Source organism: Thunnus thynnus, chromosome 1 (genome assembly GCF_963924715.1).
Source record: "Thunnus thynnus chromosome 1, fThuThy2.1, whole genome shotgun sequence".
Taxonomy (NCBI): Eukaryota; Metazoa; Chordata; class Actinopteri; order Scombriformes; family Scombridae; genus Thunnus; species Thunnus thynnus.
The window spans coordinates 17,750,272-17,771,656 of NC_089517.1; the positions used below are offsets into that span (position 1 = coordinate 17,750,272).

Sequence of the window (21,385 nt, forward strand, 5' to 3'; positions counted from 1 at the left end):
TTTTTGCCTGAAAAATGATTCAGCTAATGATTTATCGAATAACCTTTTGAGCCCTAATATAATCAAATAAAATAAAGTTCACCATGTCAGTGATTCACATACGCACTGTATGTCTCTGTGCCTTTTCTTTAGTTCACCAGTCCTGCAGTGTAAATGTGGTTCTGAGCTGTGCCCACTTCCTGAATAGAGAGAAGATGTTTTTTGGAGGAAAATGTGGATCCTCATCACACAGAATATTTGTTCACACAACAACATTAGGTGCTTCCAGATAAAGGGTGCGGGTGGCCTGAAGGCAGAGCACAGGCATCCAGTTAGGCAAATTCTCTCCCCACGAGAGATTCCAACTTGGCTCTCTGCATGCTGTTGCAGTGAAATTTATTCAACTCTATCTGCCAGTCTCCTGGCACTCTCTCCACACCGGCTGCAAATGGATTTGTATAGTAAAAATTTCAAAATTGAATTTCCGAGGCTCAGGGTCACCTTACATATTCAGCTTTGATGTGTTTGTGCATTTATCTGCTGTTGGGAAAGTACAGGTGGTGCACATATTTGCCACTAATTGACGTGTTAGAAAATACTAGTGTTTGCATATTGCATTTGCTTGTCCATAAATGCAGTTTTGTTTGGAGGTTTTGCTCTGTTTATGTCCCCTTCAGTCACCCAGTGAGGGTCTGACTATGTTGTTGCATAACGCTGTTTTTATTCAAAAGCTTGGTAATGACTTTCCTGCTCTTAGCCACAGATCTGGCATTTTCATCACTCATCTCATCAGCCCCTTTCGCATGTAGAAGTTGTTGGATTGTCATGTCAACATTTCCTGCAGCACTAGTTCGCACTATTATTTACTAACATTCACTCAGAACATTAAAATGCTAGAAAGCTGGGTCAGCGTCAAACTTACAGCAGGTGAATATGGCATGGTCAGGGGATATTTCCTGATTTAACAAGCTGAGCGCATCATTAAACAACAACTCCTGTAAAGGGTATCAAAGGAAATACTGCTTGTCTTAAATTCTGGCAAAATATGGCTGTATTTCTTGGCTGCATTTAGAGGAGGCTTTGAAATGGGCCAGGCCACGTTGACCTGACATATTCAGTCAAGAAACATGGATTTCAGTGGATCTGGTCCCTGAACAGGGGCACAGCAAGAGACTAATAAGAGTGTGAATTGGAGGCAGAAGAAGGAGAACAGGAGATGCTATAAAACTAATGTGTGTTATTAATTTCATTCTAGCTCTTAAGTTTTAAGGAAATGTATGAAAGAAATCCCAGTTTACTGGTCTTTAGCTCCAAACATACTACCAAGAGCGAGTCAAAGATTGAAATGTGTCACTTAGAGCTTTGAGATTTATTGGCTATGTACAGTAAAAGCATGATATACTTCCTTTTGTGTGCTTGACGTGGGAATCTGACTGAATAACGATTTCTTCACAGGGACCGGTATGCAGCAAAAATATTTTATGCTACCTGGCATGAAGCACAGGTGCCAGCTTGATGTAATTTCTTTAGAGGAAAGTGTAACTTCCATCATGACATTGACAATGACAGTTCTTCAGCTGCTCACACTAGAAGACCAGTGATAAATAATTTTGATTACATTCCAGACATCCAGAGGTCAGGAGTACGTGAAGCAATAAAAAGGCTGCATGTTTGGTTTTATAATGCCACATGAATTGCTCTTAGATCTAATAGTCTTAAAATTAAGAACTGTTTTCTTAAAGGGGACAGATCATGCACATTTCCACGTCTATATTTATATGCTGGGGCTCTACTGGAATATCTTTGCATGATTTACAGTTCAAAAAACTCCTTCTTAAGACAAATAAACTTCTTCTTATTTGTCTTATACTGACCCTTTATGCAGCCCTTCAGTTAAGTCTCTGTCTGAAACTGAACACTGGTTAGATTCTTGAAGCTGCGTCTCAACAGACTTCCAGCAGTTCTGGAAGCTACATAATCAGCAAACAGCAATAGTTGGATTTCACTTCTTTGTCTGGTTCTTTACACGAGTAGTCTATACGAGTAGGCAATGTGAAAAACCTGTGGAAAAACCTTTGCAGCAAATTCTACCAGACAGCCATTTGAGGGATGCACAAACAATCTGACATCATCATGAGGAGGAAGCAGAGGTAACTTTGCAAATGCATTCAGAAGAGGTGGAACCCTGGGCTTTTAACTTTCAGGGAGCTTTTTTATATAAAACTCAAGTTTTGCCCCTTGACCATGTTTAACATAGACATCCAACATCATATCAGTATAAAAATGACAGAAAATCACAAAAAGAATAATATGTTCCCTTTAAATAAAAGTATAGTATATCCCCTTTAAATCAGTCAGTTACCAGCCATACTTGAATCAGTCTCAGGCCTTTAGTGAGGAGACTGCTGGATCATCTTGTCCAGTATACAGTATGTACTGCAGCTCCTGTTCTCTCAAAACACAGAAAATTTGTGTAAGATTTCAGAGTAAAACTGCATCTTTGGAAAGGGCTCATGGGACTTCTTTTCTTCGTCACAAATGATAAGCTCATGCTCAGGCTAGTCAAGTAGGTCGCAACATTCCAGCTTACTGTCTGCATTTTCAGGGTTGGAAGAGCTGAAGGCAGCGTCTCTTTCTAGGCAATAGTGCAACAGGGAATTGTTCTCACACAGCAATTGCAGTGGAGCCGGCCAGAATGAACAAACAACACAGTCAAGAAGCACTACAGCAAAATTTATAATTGGCTGGATTCAGCCGGTGTGCCACAAGTTCAGACTTAACAAAGGGGAGCGTAAAAACATATTTGTGCAAATTATGTGTGAAAACACAGGAATTTTACATTCCATTCATTAGTTACAAAATAGCTGTGAAAATAGATTTACATGGTTTTTAAAAAAAGGTGATAAAAAATAATGTGACCAAAAAAAATAAATAAATGCAACACCAGGCTTTTAACGTATGCTATTTGTTGGTGTCACACTGCATAGAGAATTAATTTTAGAAATGAAAGAGGATGCATCCAGGATTATTTTCATGGGATCAGGGTGCATTTTATGACTAACAACTGTGGAGATACTGGAGTTATTATTCACATCTTCTGAATCCACAAAGTCAATCTTGTTTATTGTAAATGCAGCTGATTCTAGCTCTACATTTGCATGATATCACAGATTAGAGGCTTGGTTATGTAATTTTTTTTTTGCTTTAGGGAAGAGCTGTTCATGTTCAAAATACTGACTGTGCCATAGCCAAAAGAGAAAGTTACGTGAGTTCTCAAAAGAACTATTAATTCCTTAACATTTTCTCACATAACATACTGTGATAAATATGCTGAAGGCAACTCTTGGTTAAATTTAAATGTTTACACATACAAAAAAAGAGAGGTTTAAATTGGATTTGGGGCCACTATAACAAAATTAGGGAGTGTATCTCTTAGATAACCATTTATCAAAATTAACTATAGATACACAAATTCATGCATTAAGGGATTTTAAGGGATACATTTGAATAAAAATGCAGCGATAAACTGCATAATATTACAATATTAAAGCATGTGTCAGAAATTACTATACTGGACAGGATACTGGACATTTATTATATTAATTAAATTCTTAGATAAAGGAGTATGATTCTAAAACTCACTTGAGACTAAAAACTCATACTGATCTTGGACACAGTATGACAAAACAATCTCACCATAAGGTCCATTTATTAGATGTTCTGGCACTTTCAGCTGTATCACGTGTTCTGTCTCAGCAGATTAAGTTGTCATTAAATTGTAGATGTTCCAACATTATTTTTTTTCTGAGCATTTTAAGGACTTTTAATCCATGTTGGCTTAAAAGTTGAGATTGGATGTTCATTAAAGCTCATTTCTCTTTTAGCTCTGTGTTTTAAACAGCACACATTTCATTTTGTTTTTCATGCAGTTCTCCACCACTTCATGAGAGTTTTTAACCTCTCAATAAGAACCCATCCTTCTCTCCAACTCTTCAACATCTCTGTGTGAGTCATAATGACTCTTCAGCTGCGTTCATTCACCCATAGCCTGCCTTGTCGCACGCAGTAAACCTCTGGATCCTCCTCATTACGGACAACAGATCACAGCTCTCACAGAAACATACTTTGATGGCTCTGCCTGCAGACTGTTAAGATGTTTTGCCCAGATAAACACACCTGCCAGTCAAGTGTATTAGGTTATAAGCCTGTCATGGGTCTGTGGTATTACAGCCTTCCGAGACAAACAACAGCTTGTTTTCAGCACTTCCCATGTGCTGAAACAAAACACACGGTCTCCTGTGTTTAGTGACTCTGAGATCAACAGCAAAACTTATGTTTGTTTTGTTCAAGGTTTTCCTATTTGCTTGATCCCAGCAGCAGTCATACATCTCTCCTGATTGACTTGCATGTTTAACTGTTTGACTGGAAAGTTGCCAATGCTGTTGATGCCCATCCCCCTGTGGGTCTTGGCTTGGGTAAGAAGCAGGCAACAGAGCAAACGCTTTTGACGTTTCAGTTGAATGATTTGCAGGGTTACAGAGTCACAGTGATGGTTTGGCAGCAGTGTAATGAAGTCAGCTTGCATGCGTCAGAGAGTGATGTGAAAAGGGGCTGCATGGTTTCCTGAAAGTAAAAGGGAAACAAGTAGAAGGTGGAATGGAAAATTGGGCTTACAGTTAACAGTATGATTGTAAGCAGGATTTGTCTCATGTCTCATTCACAAACATGTGAAAAGTAGTTCAGTGTATTATGTTTTTTCAACTGGAAGCCATTTCTCACTGCACTAAGGTGAATTGTGCTTCCACTACACATTCACAGTAAGAGATTTTACTGCCTGCCTACAATTTTAAAGTCCTGCTTTGACCTTAACAGAGGGCAACATTTGAAACACTCACCATAATCAGCTTTTAGGTCACTTTCATACTTTTAATGCTGTCAACTGAAGTGTTTCTCATCTGCTGGATAGTTTTGTGATTGTCATCTTACATAGGGAATCAAATTCCTTGACTGACAACGAGTCATCCTGCACTTTATTGCACCATATTATTTTTATTCAACATCTTTGGTGTCACAAAGAGCTCACTAAGAAATAACTAATTTTTTATTATTCAAGTAATGGGACTCTCCATCTGTCATGAGCAGCAAACTTAAAAGATCAGAAAGAAAAAGTAATATAATATTACAGACACATAGCAGACCACATTTCAGTATTTTTTTAATGAGGAGCTGCTGAAAGTCCCTGCACTTGACATGCATATGTGTTTCCATGGTTACTACAGTTAATTATGTTGCATAAATACAGAGGCTACACTGCTGATACAGATCCTTTCTTGACAGTTCACGATCCCCAGATAGATTTAACCGTAGCTTAGTATTCAAAATTATTCTAAAATCATATTTCTGCTCTCACAAAATCCTGTGGTTGATCCATTTTATTCCACACCACAAACAAACTGCACTAATTTTAACTTAAAAACATTTATCGATTGTTTTGTGCTCACCAGAATTCGAATGACCACTCTCACACCAGCCTAAATGAAAATAAAAAACCAGACCAGAGTTAACAGCACCAAAACCACAGCTATGTTTAAAAGTGAATTTGTTGCACCTGTATAACCTTGACGTCCTTGATGTTTAGAATTCAGTTTCACACTGAAGCTCCTGTCCATTTAGCAGATGTCAGCCTCACCATTGTCTGAGCTGCTCAAATAAAATCCATTCAATTTTTCATCCTATTCTGTTCTTTGGTTAGAGAGCATCTCTCTCTCTCACTCTCTCTCTCTGCTAGATAAACATTAAGAGCAGAAAAGGAAACAAAACACTTTTTCATGCAGGAGTAAACAAGCCAAGTTTGCAGTGCAGTTTTGGTTCATAAGCCTAAAACATTAAAAAAAATAAGGAAAATAAAAATAGAGCTGAATGTGACCTGGTCTGGCAAAGAGATGCGGGCTACTTATTGCGCGTTGGGGGACCTCCAGGATGTGATAAAGGTCAGCAAGCTGCTGATGTGGTACAGAAACACGGCCAACTATGTGCCTTAACCACAGTTCCTGACCACAGTTGGCCACAGTACAGCAGGTATCATGAACAGCAGCAATCTGCCACCAGTTTGTATTTTCTCTGTGAGCTAACCAATATAGCACATGAAGGTATCAAATCCTATTAAATATGTTAATTGTACACTGAAAATATCCATTTTCTTCAATAACTAGATTTTAAAAAAACATGTTCACAAGCCTGTAGAAACGGGCCTCAGATCAGTAGATCATAAAATGCACGATATCCACATTCTCATCCCTCAATATATAGTGCTGATATATGCATTTATTTTGAATATTCACATGGAAGTGTATTTTTTTTCTCTATCACCTGTAAAAATGTCATGCTCCAGGCTGTTCCTTGGGGGAAAGCAGTGGAAAGAATATGATCCCCAGAGGCAATAAACATTTCTTGAGTGTGAGTTCCTGGGAACAGGAAGTCCTGAGGGAGTTCAATGATGTATGTTGAAACAGAATCTCTGTGATCAAGTGGATCTCAAAAAAGGAGTCGAATAAAGGAGTCAATTTGTCACCCTGGTTGGCTGTAAAGTACACTTTGAAATGTCATTATAAAGCTAATAGTAGTAGTTTCTAAGATAACAATGTGTTTAATTATTAAATTATACAAATACAAACTCAAACGCTAACCTTGCGCTTTTAATAGAAAGGTTAAAGACAACTGAACTGAACAGTCAGGTGGTTACATATGAGACAAACACACACCTGCTGGGAATTCAAGATTTATCCTGCTGTCTGCTCGACCTGCCAAACAGCTTCTCCCTGTGGCTCCACTCCTGCCACTCAATCACGAGCAGTAAATAATGTAAGTCCTCAGAGTTAATTAACTATATAACCATTTATTCTTAGCATCTCAATCCACGCAACAAGCAATTCAAAAGACAGACATGTTTGAAGTAATGCTGGGCTATTATACAGCAGTAATATTTGTAACAAAAAAATCCTTCTCTCTTTCATTCCTCTTTGGTTTTTTCTGTATAATTGGATGCCTATGTTCCTCCCACTGGTCGCCACTCCTCATCAGTGCGTCTGTTGTTCCAGTTAAGGGTCACCTCCCGTGGTGGCGGCCCTCTCCATGCTGTACCGACCTACGGCAAGAGATGCTCCTCCGGAGGTCTCATGTGACTAATAGCGCTTATTCTCTGTGTCGTGCCAGGCGCTAACACCAGGGGCTGAGTGAAAAGAGCACAAACAGATAAGCACAGCAGGTGGAAGAGAGGAGACGCAGAGAGACGAAGGGGCACATTTGACAGGGAGAGATACTGGTGCCCACAAGAGAGGAGAGCATGGACTGAATTATGAAGGACAGTGTGGGGGAGTGTTTGAGAGAGAAGCAGAGAAAGAGGATGAGCCTGTGAGAAACTCACAGTAAAGGATAATTATGCTTTATTACAACTTGGTCTTATTTACATAGTTTCGGCCATCAGTAATACTAACATATTACTCAGTAAGTTAATTGCTGACATGTGGGAATAAGACAACATAAAAAAATCAGAAAGCTTTTAAAGGAATAATTTTACATTTTGGGAAATACAATTATTTGCTTTCATTCCGAGAGAAAAGCACTCTCACATTTGTCCTTTAAGTATGGAGCCGAAGTCAGAAGTCACTTATCTTAGCTTAGCTTATAGACTGGAAGCAGGAACAGCTGGCCTGATTCACACCAAAGTTCAAAAATATGCAAGTTTCAGACCAAAAGCGCCAGAGCAAATAGTAGGTAGAGGTAGTGCACAGAGGTAAGAGCTGTACATAATCCAATAAAGCAGCTAACTAGGATTCTAAGGACTAGAAATCAGTATGTAAATATTTCTGAACTGGTGTGCCTTTGCTCTCTGATATTCTCTGATATATGTGAGATTTTTTAGTCAAGTCCTGGTGGCATCAGAGAGTAGAGTTAACATAACTTTGGGAATTCAGAGATGTACAAAATAACTTCTTCCGCGACTCCTCTCTGCAGTAAAATTGTTGCCACCATAATTTCTGCCTCACAGATTACTTGTAAAGAGGGCCTTGCTCTGCGCAATGTCAAACTTGCGCTTTAAGTGTGAAAACCCAGTCTCTGCTGGTTGCCTGGCAACCATCAGTACAGTGAATAAAAGCTTCCACGAAGCTTCCACGGCCTCTGTTGGCCAAGAAATTATTACTGCAAATAACTTCCTGTATCATATAAGAACTTTTTGTTTTCACGTTTTTGTGTTTGTGTTCAGGTTAAACAAAGCAAGCTTTAGAGGTGTTAGTGTGTGTTTTGACTTTTGGGCAGAGCCAGGCTCTGCAGATTGTAGTACTGATTGAAATACTAAAAAGAGACCATTCATTGATAAAAAGCGAAATGTCTTATGGTTGTGAGTCCATACCTTTTCAGAAAAAACATAGCATGATCAAAATTACATCTACTTCCAAGTAGGTCTGTGTGCGGACTTGCAGTATCTACATGACATGCCCACTTGGTTAGGTTTAGATGTGAGCAGTGAGATGGTAAGGGTTGGGGTTAGGGGTCGGGGGGTTGTCGTGTAACATGCTGCTATGGTGACAACAATGTGGGGGTGTGTTATGTAGTGAAGTGGACGTTTCATGTAGTAAAGCGGGTGTGTTGTGTAGGTCTGCAAGACTGCAGATAGACTCTTCTCTCTACTTCAGAAATATTTAACCTGCATTCATTCATTTTTGGGCACTAGGGGGCAAAAGGCTTCCAAAACAAGCTGACAGACACACAGCTATTGCTTTATGCAGTTGATGTTGCTAATGTGTTAGCAAATAGTACTATACATACAGCAGACACTGAGCTGCATTTTTATTCCATCAGACTTTTGTCTCTGGCTGCCTGATGAAGTCCAATAAAAACTCTCACCCTAACAAGCTCTGAAAAATGTCTGGGCCGCTTGCAGGATGTTCAAGTTTCTTCACCAGCTTGTTAAGCTTCACTAACTTTGTCTGGTTTGTTTGGTGCTTGGCAGGTACAATAGAGTTAGTTTATTTGATTTATTCATTTTTAGCTTAAAACAGCTTTCTGCTGCCTGGAACTGTTGGATATCAGTTCTTTGTGCTCACTATGTGTGGCCCTTTTTACATTAGTGTCAATTACAGTTAATTTAATTTTAATGGTGCTGTTGGAGCCATTTCTATTTTTTAAAGAAGGTAGCAACACAGATTTTTTTAGCCAGTAATTAATCCAGGTGGAGGACATTAAGAGTGATGGTTTTCAACTGTGAATAAACATAGAAAGAGTTACTTTGGAAATAGTTTCAGTCATTTTTAGTTGCATTTTACTTTTTAAGTTAAACTTTGTATTAGTTTTATATGAGTACATGAGTAACAGTGAGTAAGTCAACAAACAGAACATGTTAAATATGTTTAGCTTCTACATTAGAGGAAGTGGATCAAGCAGCCACAGGTGCTTTAATGAAGGGTAACACAAGAAATTCAGAGATTTATATACATTGCAGTCAATGAATGTGGTGACTGACTGTAAGCAAACAAACTGACTTATTAAAAAAAGCACATTGTAGTACATTTGGCAGAGGACTTTGGCTTGTTTCAGGTCCCCGCTGAGTTCAGAAACAAATTCTCATATTATCATCAAACTGGAGAGCAGTAAACTATTAATGTCAAAATATAAATGTTTTCACTGTCACTGGCATTTCTGGCAAAGACAGACAACAGTCTGTTTTTGCTTATAGTAGGTTGCCCATACTGCTCAGAAGGGAAAATATCCAGTGTCTGTCTCAGTTTTATCACTTGCTCTCCATTCCTGTCACGGTACACTCTCAACGGTACTTGAGTGTTATCAATCACGTGCTGTGAATTTCTGCAAAATTTTGAACAATGGGCGTGAGACTGGAGGTGAGAGAGGGTGCTGCTTGTGGAGAGAGAGCAATAGAGACAAAGGCAGTTTTTGTGAAGAATATTTTTTCAGATGAGCAGTTCATTTGTGTTATAAATCATATAATTACCACATGAGTGAAAATAATGGTTTGTTGACAGAGAGACTGCAACTGGGAAGATGGGGGACCAGAATAACGATTAATGAGAGAACATGGAGAACGGTTAAGAGAGTCTACTACACCGCTGCCTGTAATTAAATATCAAACACTCTCTGCATTACATTTAGTGGCTATTAATTATATGATCTCAGGCTTTTTACTTACTGTAGTAACTCCAAAATACATAACATAGAGAGTGCGAGTGAGAGTTTGAGTGATAGCAGAGTGATAGCAGAGTCTCTTGTTTACACTTGGAGCCATGGGAGGTACCCTGTATGACACCAAACACAGCACAGTAGGTGCTTCATCTGAAGTTAATCAGCATTTATTAAACCATCCATGACCTGATATCACATCAGTATAGTGAATATGTGTATACAGTTCAAAGACAGGCTTGGTTGAAAACAACACAAGTTGCACCTTTGTGCTGAGAGCTGATATATGTTAACTAATCAAAGATACAATTATTTGATGAAATACTGAACACATGTTCAACTCAAGGTCCACTTACTAGCTTTTCCAGAGCTTTTAACCATATTGCATGGTCTTCATCAGCAGGTAGAGTTTGCTCAATGATGCTTTACTTTTAAGACAACACACACAAGAAGTCCTAAAAGTGCTGTGGATGAAATCAAAACAGCCACTGAGCTTGTGCGTCAGCAGATGCATCTCTATAAAGACCTTGTTATACGGTTGAAAGATAGCTAGTAAATAGCTAGTAAGTGGGCTTTGAGTTGGAATTGTTGCTAACTAGCATCCCAATGGGAGATATCCATCATGTTCTGCCCTGTGGTGTCCGCTCTGTCACACTTGTGACTGCTACATCCTTTCCTGGGTGGCTGAACCACCTCGGCTGGCTCCTCTCAAAGTGGAGGAGCTGTTGCTCGACACTCAGGTCCTCTTGGTTCACTGAACTCCTCACCCTGTCATGAATTGTTAGCACTGAAAAATGTTTGTCCACTTGCTGTATCCTTTGATGTGGACATTTGCTATCAATCTCTATTTTATAATGACAAATTTGCTTCATACTTAATTTTCTTTTCAACAGCTGGTATCTACTTTGCTGTTTTAAAGTGGGGTTTCTTACCAATAAGTGAGAAATCAAAATATATTGTTTGCAACATACATGGAAAACCAAACAATAACAATTTTAGTAATTGCCTTAGAAATACCGCAGCACCTCAGAGTGTTGGTCTGTAAACCAAAAATAAAAGATATTTTAAAACTATTAGATCATTTATTGTTTTTTTCACACAGGGTTAGTTTTTTCAATTATTACACCTTAGTGTCAGAGCTGTTTTGAGGAACTGATATAATATAATAAGTCGTTCTCTTATCAGGGTATCCATAGCTGCACAACATGACTATAGTTCAGAAATGGACCTTATTATCACTGATCCATTGTTCCCAGTAGAGTACTTCTCGGTGATGATTAGTACATATTAATGAGGCCGGTTTCTGCAACAGATGCTCAGTAGATCATTTTGTGAAAGAGTTTGCTGCAAGTAGTGAATTTTGGAGGGTCTGAGCTCATCTCCTTGACAAAGATCTTGTTCTCAAGTGATGGTAAAAGGGATTGTATAGATTGCTAGTGAGCTATAGCAGCTGGGGTAATGTAGGTTTTGTATCCAAACATCATGGTAAAGCAAGAGCAGAATAACAAAAAAAGGCTTTCAGCCCTCATCTGTAATCATAGGCTGAAAGAATGAGATCTTAAATGAGGTTGCTGGCCTATTCTATCAGTGACAGGAAACATGCATGCAATCATCTTTACATGGAGAGTTCAGCTTTTTTAGGGTGATACAGATTCAGGAGCCAGATGTCCTTGCAGTTGACATGATATTTATTTACATACTACATATTTACAACAAAAACTGAATGAGGAAACAGGACAACATATTCAGCCCTATGAGTGCACCAGGTGTGTAGACCTCACTTCATGCCGCAGTCACGCTGTGTAGAATGGATGGGAAGGATCGGAAATATTCCCATGTTAAGGATTTGTGAGCTTTCACCTCATCTGACAACTCTGGAAGGTTATATGATAAATGTATTGGTCATATGAGGGTTTAAAATACTGTGCATTGACAAAATTACACTATATCCATTAACTCTGGGTTTAATTACATTTATTGACGGATTTTGGCTGACGTCCATGTCTGCTTGGTTTTGAGGCACTTCTGTATTATTAAATGGCAAGTCGCATATATTGAAGCTTTCAGAAAAATCCCAGTTTCCCAGTCGTAATTACCACTTGGAGGTAGATGTGAACGCTATTTACAAGTCGGAAACTTGTAATTACGGTAAGTCCATCATAACATGAACAGGGCATTATCGGAGGACCAGTGGGGATTGACGCTGTCCAAGGTGCTCAACTGTAGTCCTATTGAGACAAGCTCAGAAAAAGTTGTAACACAAGGTAATCAGAGCTCACATGCAGAGGCTCAAAGGGGAGCAGCATGTACACTTCTGAAATGTCAACTACACACAATATGTGTGGTCCTGCAATGTAATGCAAACTGGTTTAAATGAGGTAGCTGGTTGGCATTCTCTTATTAAGGTATCCATAGCTGCACAACATGACTATGGGTCAGAAATGGACCTTATTACCACTGATCTGTTGTTCCCAGTAGAGTACTTCTCTATGATGTTTAGTACATTTTAATGAGGCCAGTGCTGCAACAGATGCTCAGTAGATCATTTTGTGAAAGAGTTTGCTGCAGGTAGTGAATTTTGGAGGGTCTGAGCTCATCTCCTTGGCAAAGATCTTGTTCTCAAGTGATGGTAAAAGGGATTGCACAGATTGCTAGTGAGCTGCAGCAGCTGGGGTAATGTGGGTTTTGTATCCAAACATCATGGTAAAGAGAGAGCAGAATAACAAAAAAGGCTTTCAGCCCTTATCTGTAATCATAGGCTGAAAGAATGAGATCTTAAATGAGGTTGCTGGCCTATTCTATCTATGACAGCAAACATGCATCCAATCATCTTTACATGGAGATTCAGTAAAGGGTTTTTTTGAGGTGATACAGATTCAGGAGCCAGACATCCTTGCAGTTGACATGAGATTTATTTATATACTACATATTTACAACAAAAACTGAATGAAGAAACAAGACAACTTGCTCAGCCCTATGAGTGCACCAGGTGTGTAGACCTCACTTTATGCTGTGTTCACACTATGTAGAATGGATGAGAGGAAGAGAAGGAGGAGAAGGATCAGAAAGATTCCTATGTTAAGGATTTGTGAGCTTTCACATCATTTGACAACTGTGGAAGGTTGTATGATAAATGTATTGGTCATATGAGGGTTTAAAATACTGTGCATTGACAAAATTACACCATATCCATTAACTTTGGGTTTAATTACATTTAACGACAGACTTTGGCTGACATCCATGTCTACTTGGTTTTGAGGCACTTCCATATTATTAAATGGCAAGTCACATATATTGAAGCTTTCAGAAAAATCCCAGTTTCCCAGTCGTAATTACCACTTGGAGGTAGATGTGAACGCTATTCACAAGTCGGAAAACTTGTAATTACAGTAACTCCAATATAACATGAATGTGGCATTATCTGAGGACCTGTGGAGATTGACGCTGTCCAAGGTGCTCAACTGTAGTCTTATTGAGACAAGCTGAGAAAAAAGCCTCACATGCAGAGGCTCAAAGGAAAGCAGCATGTACACCTCTGAAATGTCAACTACGCACAATGATATGTGTGGTCCTGCAATGTAATGCAAAGTGGTTTTACATGAGGTCACTGGTTGGCTGGGGTAGCATTGAGGATGGGTCAACAGCCATAATGCAACTAAAACCAGACAGATGGATGAATGGGGACTGATTATGTTTCCTGTTGATGTTGTTTAACTAGGACCCCATTTCCACCTTTATTAAGATGCAATCTGTATGTGAAGATGATATCTGGATAATGACATTAGATCTTTTCATTTAAAACTGGCATTAATAAGTGTTCTTGTTATTTCAAGGCTGCTCAAATAATGATCAGATCTCAATGAAAAAATCGGGTAGGCGGAGCTGGCACACTTGTCAACAAACATGGCAAGCAATGTTGCAGTATTTTTCTCACAAATACGCCTGGCTGAGATCTGATCACAATGTGAGCCAGACCATTTCTTGATACAGTCTGGACAATCCAATCACATTTACACATTAATGTTAATACCAGGTCTAAATGTGTCTGAAACACCTAAGGCGTAAAATTAAGTTCAAACTAGCTGTTTCCAAAAACAATTGCCTCTGCTGAACAGTTCCAAAAAACAAAGAACCTGGCCAATTGGCATGCAAGGTTGGGCAGCTGATTCTCAGTAGAAGATTTGGCAACACCTGTGGTTACTGGTGGTTTTAATAATCCTGCTCCTGTTCTTTTTGAAATGACACATGTGTTGTCCAATGGAGTTAGAAAATACGGCCTGAGCAGCTACAGAAGAGCAACTCTTGTATCTCTTTAAAGCAAACCCTTCAACTGTGGGCTGAGAGGATTCATTGTGTCATTTTGTTTTTGCACAGACTAAAGAAGACAGTCAACAAAGTCATCTGACACCAGCTCTTGTCTTCCGCGTTACGTGAAATGCAGAAAGCTTGTGGAAAAATGAACTTTTCTAGTCGGCTAGTGTCTGAAATCATGCAGTTCCCCTGCTGATAACAACTCACCAAATGAAAAACTGCAAGAGTTGTGTGTCCGTACTCTGAGGTCTGGCAGTTCACAGAGGCCTGAAAGGAGTCATTCTTCTTCCCAGCTGGTTGTGTTCTCTCCAGCTGGAGAGTATTTCTGCTCCCTTAGCTGTTTCAACTAGCTCTCTGTTTTTCTCTGTATGTGTTGCTCTAAATTGGCAAGAAAACGCAGATAAGATTTAAACCACTTATCTGTTAAGCATTGACAAGCTTTAGAAAGCGATGTTACTACAACCTAGCCTCTGCTGCCAGAGTGAAAGGAGAGGAGGATGAAAAGGTTCTACCCTATGATCTTAATTGCCACCATATTCTGCAATGCAGTCCAAAATCAGATACCTTATCAAACTGGTCCATAGACTTGGTTAAACACAAGCTGACACTAATAATTGGGGGAAATCAAACAGCTAATTGTAAGGATACAATGTAAACTGGATGAGCCTCTGGGGGGGACATACAATGACAGTTGTTCAGTTAATGGTGCTGTAATGTGAGAAAGAGCCTAAAAGAGTAATTAGAAGTCACTCTCCAGGCTTCTCTCTAATGATATCTTTTGAATGTCCTGTGCCTCAAGCAGTGCATTTCAAACTTTTCTTGAAGTAGCCATGTTTTTGGCTTGTATGACTTGTTGTGAAGAAATACGCCTGTATTGGCATTTGTGTTTTTCCCACTAGATGCTCTGTCAGAAATTGACTTTCCATTCACTTTTGGGCCACATTTTTTGCTATACACTTTTTCGATCTTAGTTGTTTTTAACTATATCTTTAAACTGGATACAGGATTTTTGTCATCGGACATTGATTTTAAGTTGTTTTCAAGAACTGTTTGTAGCGGTGTCATAGCAGGAGAAACTGACTGAAATTCAGCTGCATTACACCTTGCCTACTGTTCTAGCATGATGGCTAAGCTAACTGACTCATATATGTCAACTATGCCCTGTGAGGAGTACTATTCCAGAAAGCAAACAAAAAGATGGCTGACCTTAAGGAGGATATTTGATGGCTTTCTGATGAACTGCAGAAGAAAGACTCTTTTGTCATGGCCAGGCTCCACATTATATCTTCTGCACCCCCGCACCACGAGCCGAGCTCCTAGGTCCTCTAACCAGGGTCTTCTAAGCGTCCCTCAGACACGTTTTAAGACTCGAGGAGATTGTGCATTCCAGTCGGCAGCACCTAAACTTTGGAATAGACTCTCTAAAAGTCTGAGGTCTGTGGACTCTGTGGAATCTTTTAAAAAGCAGTAAAAACCCATCTGTTCAGACAGCATGTGGTATTTTATGTTTTAACTTGTGTTTTATGCCTGTTTTTCCCCTGTGTTTTATCTGTTGTTTATCTTTGATTTATTTATTTATTGGTTTTTGTTTTGTTTGTGTGTGTGTGTGTGTGTGTGTGTGTGTGTGTGTGTGCCTGTGAAGTCACTGGTGTCTATGAAAGATGCTGTATAAATAAACTTTACTTACTTACGTACTTAGTTTTTTGTTCTTTTTCTTTTGTACTTCTTTTGTATTTTACAAAATCAAACAGTTCGCATTGATGCTTATCAAAGTATTTTGGGGCCTTTTATGCCTTTATTACAAAGTTGACAGTGGAGAGACAGTAGAGAGCGATAATAAGAAAAGTGAGGACAGAAAGAGATAGGGCACCCCAAGTTAGCACTGTTTTGATGTAACCCAACACAATAATACCAGATAATAATAGACATGCTAGAAATGATAAGAAACCAGCATCTAAAGTGAATAACTGCCACATTTTTGACATTTTAATAGCTCCCTGAGGTTGTATGGTGTGATTATTGTTGATTTATGTAACTAAACTGTGGCTGGAAAAGCAATATTACCAGAGAATAACAGTGTATATAACTTGTTTTAAAAGCTACATGATATGTCTGAAGGAGATGAAGAAGGGAGATTGAAAAAAATGTGACAGCAGAGAGTGGATAAGGATGATTAAGTTGGCTCAGCTAATCCACTTCCTCTATTTATTGGCCTCAACAAATTTATAAATGTTGAAGGCACACAAGCAGGGATGAGGAGAGAAATGGAGGGATAAAGGAGAGAAGTAGCAGTCTGGTGAATTTTGCAGGTAGAGACTCAGAAAAAGATCGACTGTACTGCAGAGAAAAGGGATGTTGCATTTATGAGCTCATTGTTTGCTGACATTGTTTTGCCAGCGTGCCATTGCATTTTGAATTACTTGGCAGACAAGGTGGCAGACAACTGAATGAATGGCATAGTTGAGAGGCAGTAATTGAAAGACATAGAGAGAAGGCTCTGGCAGAAGTTTTCATCTGTCAAGACGGGGGGAAAAGTTGCTGAAGGATTTACAAGATAGAGGAGAGAAAACGGAAGCTGGTAATTGCATGGCTTCTGGCCCCATGATATTATCTCTTCCTGACATGTGCGCATATTCTATTGATACATGCAGGGAACATGAGCATGAAGCCATTTCAGAGCCTTTATGTCTTTTCCTGCTTACTCCTGTTACATTTCTCTCTGTGTCTTACTGATGACAGATGCCAGATGACAACGATGAATGGAGAAGGAAGGAAGGAACATCATAGGACATTGCCCCTGATTATACCTAGATATTCCCCTAAAATTGGGAGTTTTGTCATACTTCTTACTTCATGTGTTACTTCCCTGATCCATCGTGAATGTGAGGGGAGTTGCAACGTTTAACCTTAAACTTCGGGACCCTCAGAAGGACAAGCATCTCATTAAATGCACTAATACCCTCCTCTCTGTGTGTCTCTCTGTCTCTCTGTCTTTGTCTCTCTCCTTCAGGCTCAGTGTCTCTCAGTGTATTCCTGGTGTCTGTTGCATTCATAGTATGTGCCGTTTGGCTGGTAGCTCTATGTGGCGTCTGCACCTGGTGTCAACGTAAACTGGTAAGTGACAGTGCCTATTTATCACATTTCAGTGAGCATTTTTCAAAATGGACATTTATTTAAGATGTTTTAGAGAAATTTGTCAAAGTAACTGCACTTATTGACCAACAGTAGTATCGGTTTATTTTAGATCTGCCGCTCAGACAGTTCATCATGTAACTTTAATGTTTCTGCTAAAAAAAAAAAAAAGGTTCTTCTTTTTGTTCCTACAGTTCGATGTTTGAGCTTCATGTACAGAATGATGTGTGTGCAGAGTATTTCTATGTGTCTTCATACATGTATGGAGAGGATCTTTGATTGTTTTATTACTGCATTAGCATTTGTTTAGGTTACATCCATCAAAATTTATTGTTTTTGTAAATCGATTAATACAAAAGTTTGAACCCCAGTTTCCTGTGTGTTTTCTATCCACAAATGTTTTTGTCAGTTTCTAATATATTAAAATGTTCAAGTTGGACACGATAATTCTTAATAACATCTCTATCATGTAATATTAACAATGAATGATTTAGTAATTTCAAATCTTTTTTGTCTCTTATATTTTATTTTGCTTTTGTGCTGATACTATACCTGAGTTTTAATATTAATACCAAAACCATACTTTTTCAATACCTAACCTTAAGAAGTGAATGATGTTTTCCTATGAAACTTTTTTGTTATTAAACCAAAACAGCTTACGTTGTTAAAACATAAGCAGTTGTACACTTTGGCCCAAAAAATAGTTTAAAATTGACAATATTTTAGTTTAAATATCAAACTATCGGATCAAAGAATAGTAAATGAGACTACAAATCTGACTTGACATAAAATGCCAGCTTTCAAAATTTTTATTCATACTCGGCAGTGCTGACACATTTCGGTCAGTACTAAAAAAGTATTGAGGTTCGATTACCAGCCCTGTAACTGAGGACAGGTGGCTCTCATGAAATCACATCTTTCTTACATTTCATAGCCTATAATATTCTTTTCTAACATGTTTCTGAACAACTCTTGAAGACTGAAGATTAACTGCAGCTGTTGGTGTGGGCAGTTGTGTTTTCTTTTGATGATTCTGTGCCCTTGAACTGAATGTATACAGTGATTGCTTGCTTTGTGCTCTAGCTGTTGAGTACTGCTTTGCTTTGGGAGGCACAGGAGCCAGAGAGAGGCTGTATGTTTGGCCATGACAGCAAACATGATCAGAAACCTTAGTGCACTCTGTAAACATTGCTTTGTGCGCTCTGAGCTTTGTGCATCATGGCTGCTTGCCTCCAGCCTCTGGCGCCATGCTAATGATTCATATGCTAATGAGCATCACTCTGAGCCATTGGCTGCTGCTAGAGTAACTGTAATTCTTCCTATACATTTTGATCCGCTGGCATTTCCTTCACTCTGTCCTGCTTTCCTCCTCTCACTGTCTCATTTTTGGCCTGCTTTCTCATCTCTGTCTGTGTCTCTGTTTGTTGAGTAGTCACTCTAGCACACCAGTTGATAAAACATACACAAGCTGAGATTTAACTGGGCTATTCAGAGGACAAACAGCCAAACAAAATTACATAATTTTTTAGAGTAACATTCGCAATCTCTTACTTGACTTATAAAGTATCGTAAGTGCTACTTAAAACTGTATTTAGCTTGTGCTATCATTGCTGTGGAGTAACAAAACCCACTGAACCTGACAAACAAACACATTGCTTGTCTTTGTTTACCCTCATGTTATCTATGTCTCTGTCTTTGTTTTTGTGTCACCCACCTTCTCCTTTTATACCAAAAATGGTCTGGTTTGTGTTCATCCTTTTGTCACTTTATCTCCACGTCCTTGTCAGAATGTCACTGTTTTTTTTTTCAAAGGATCATCCTTCTCTCCTTTCATCGTCCTCTGCTGCTACTGTACTTTCCCCGTCTCTTTTTTAATCTTACCTTCTTGTTTTGCGTGTCACACTTTTAAAGGTTAAACACCTGCGAGTAAAAAATAGACGCTGTTTTCCCTAATGTGAGAATATGAAAAGGTCATCAACAGGGCAGCAACTACTTCTTTTCATGATCAATTATTCTGCTGATTATTTTTCTTGATTAATCAGTTAATTGTTTTTGGCTATAAAAGGCCAGGAAAATATGAAAAGTTTCCATCACAGTCTCCCATAGCCCAAGGTTTGGGTTTGTTTTGAACAACAAACAGCCCAAAATACAAAGATTTACTATCATATAATACATTGAAAAGCAGCAAATTGTTATGCTTGAGATGCTGGAACAAGCAAATGTTTTTGAAAGCATTTTGAAAAATAACTCAAACAGTTAATCAACAATTACAGTAGCTGCCACTTTGTTTCAGTCCTAGTTAATAAGAGTGTTTCCATCCACCTGTTTTTATGCACAGAGTGGAAACATAAAAAGTTGAAATATCACATAAAGGTTTTTATGCTTGGCAGAGGTAGAAAAGTTGATGCATTGATAAAAACAAAATGCAACACAGTCCAGACTTGACAAATAAATCATGACATACATGAAGTATTAAACAGCTCTCAAGTTTCTGCTCCAGTGAAGAGATGAAAACATCAGATCTGTGTGGAGCGATGAGAAGACAAGACATGAAACAAACATAAATGTCATATTTCCATCATGTTTTCTACATTTTGCAGATTTTCTGGAAAAGAGTTTACTACATTTGGATGGAAACATGACCAGTAAAGACTAAAAGTGGAAATTACAAATTACTTGCTGACTTGAATCATTTTGCTTAGTTCAAAGATTCATAGTCAGTGAAAAATCTTTTTTTTTTCTAATCTGAGCAATGACATCATTCAAATGCACTTCATTTAAGTAGTTTGTTCAGTCTGTTGCTGGTTCAATACTGTAGGTCACAAATTCTACTGATGCATGAAAAAATGAGTGTTACATTTCTGACCATTAAAGAAAATCAGAGAGATGCGGACGGAAGAATTTGCTCCAGGAGAGATGAAGATGTCTGGAGCTGGTCTCATGTCATTGGTTGTTTTATGGGAGTGGAAGGGGAGGAGAGGAGGAGGAGACGGGAAGTGAGAGGCAGAGGCAGAAACAACCATAGAGGCATATAGACAGACAAGAGGAGAAGGTGCTGCTAGTTATTGTGATGTTGAACATCCAGATGTGTGACAAATATGATGACAGTGGGACTTAGAAGGACGCTCCAAGGGGAAGCAGGGCCAGACTGCATCGAGCAGGGAATCCCCTTTGTCCCTCCCACATCCCCAGTTCATCTCATGTGGCATCCTTAACTTTCTCTGCCTGACATTCGCACCATCATTATTCTGGATTCTGCTTCAGACCCCCTCTACCTTGTCCCTTTGTGTTTCTCCCTTGCCCCTCTACTCCGTTGTGGTACCCAGTTGCTCCTGTTTCTCGCCGTCCTCTTGGTCTTCCCTTCTGTTTCTCACATCCTCCCACACTCTCTCAACATTGTACCTTCTCCACCCTCCTCCAGCCTCCTGAAGATTTTATGATTCTGTTTAATCATAGATGAGCTGCACTTGATAGCATATTCTTGACTGCTAGAAATCTATCCTTCCCCGAATCTAATATTATTCTGTCCTGTGCATATATGCTGTGCAGTGTGTTTACAGTGTAGTGGCTGAATGTAGGCACAGACAGGTCAGGTCCCAAGTTTCAGTCTGTATTGAAAATATTTGTATCGAGCTGGACAAATGAGATGTGACATGATAAATAATAGAGTGTACTGTGGATGCATTAGAGATAGGTACAGTAGAATACATAAAGAGCCCACCTGTCTACAGGACACTGAAAACTATATTCAGATAAACATTCAGCACCGTGC

At 39.0% G+C, this 21,385-nt stretch overlaps 1 protein-coding gene across 1 annotated transcript in view; it reads left to right on the top strand.

The window, feature by feature from the left end:
* Positions 1 to 21,385, top strand: part of syt7b (synaptotagmin VIIb) — a 110,950-nt gene that overhangs the window by 38,425 nt on the left and 51,140 nt on the right. The window contains exon 2 of the mRNA XM_067587927.1: positions 17,492 to 17,595. Within this exon, the coding sequence (XP_067444028.1) occupies positions 17,492 to 17,595 (104 nt within the window). The remainder of the gene's footprint in view (positions 1 to 17,491; positions 17,596 to 21,385) is intronic.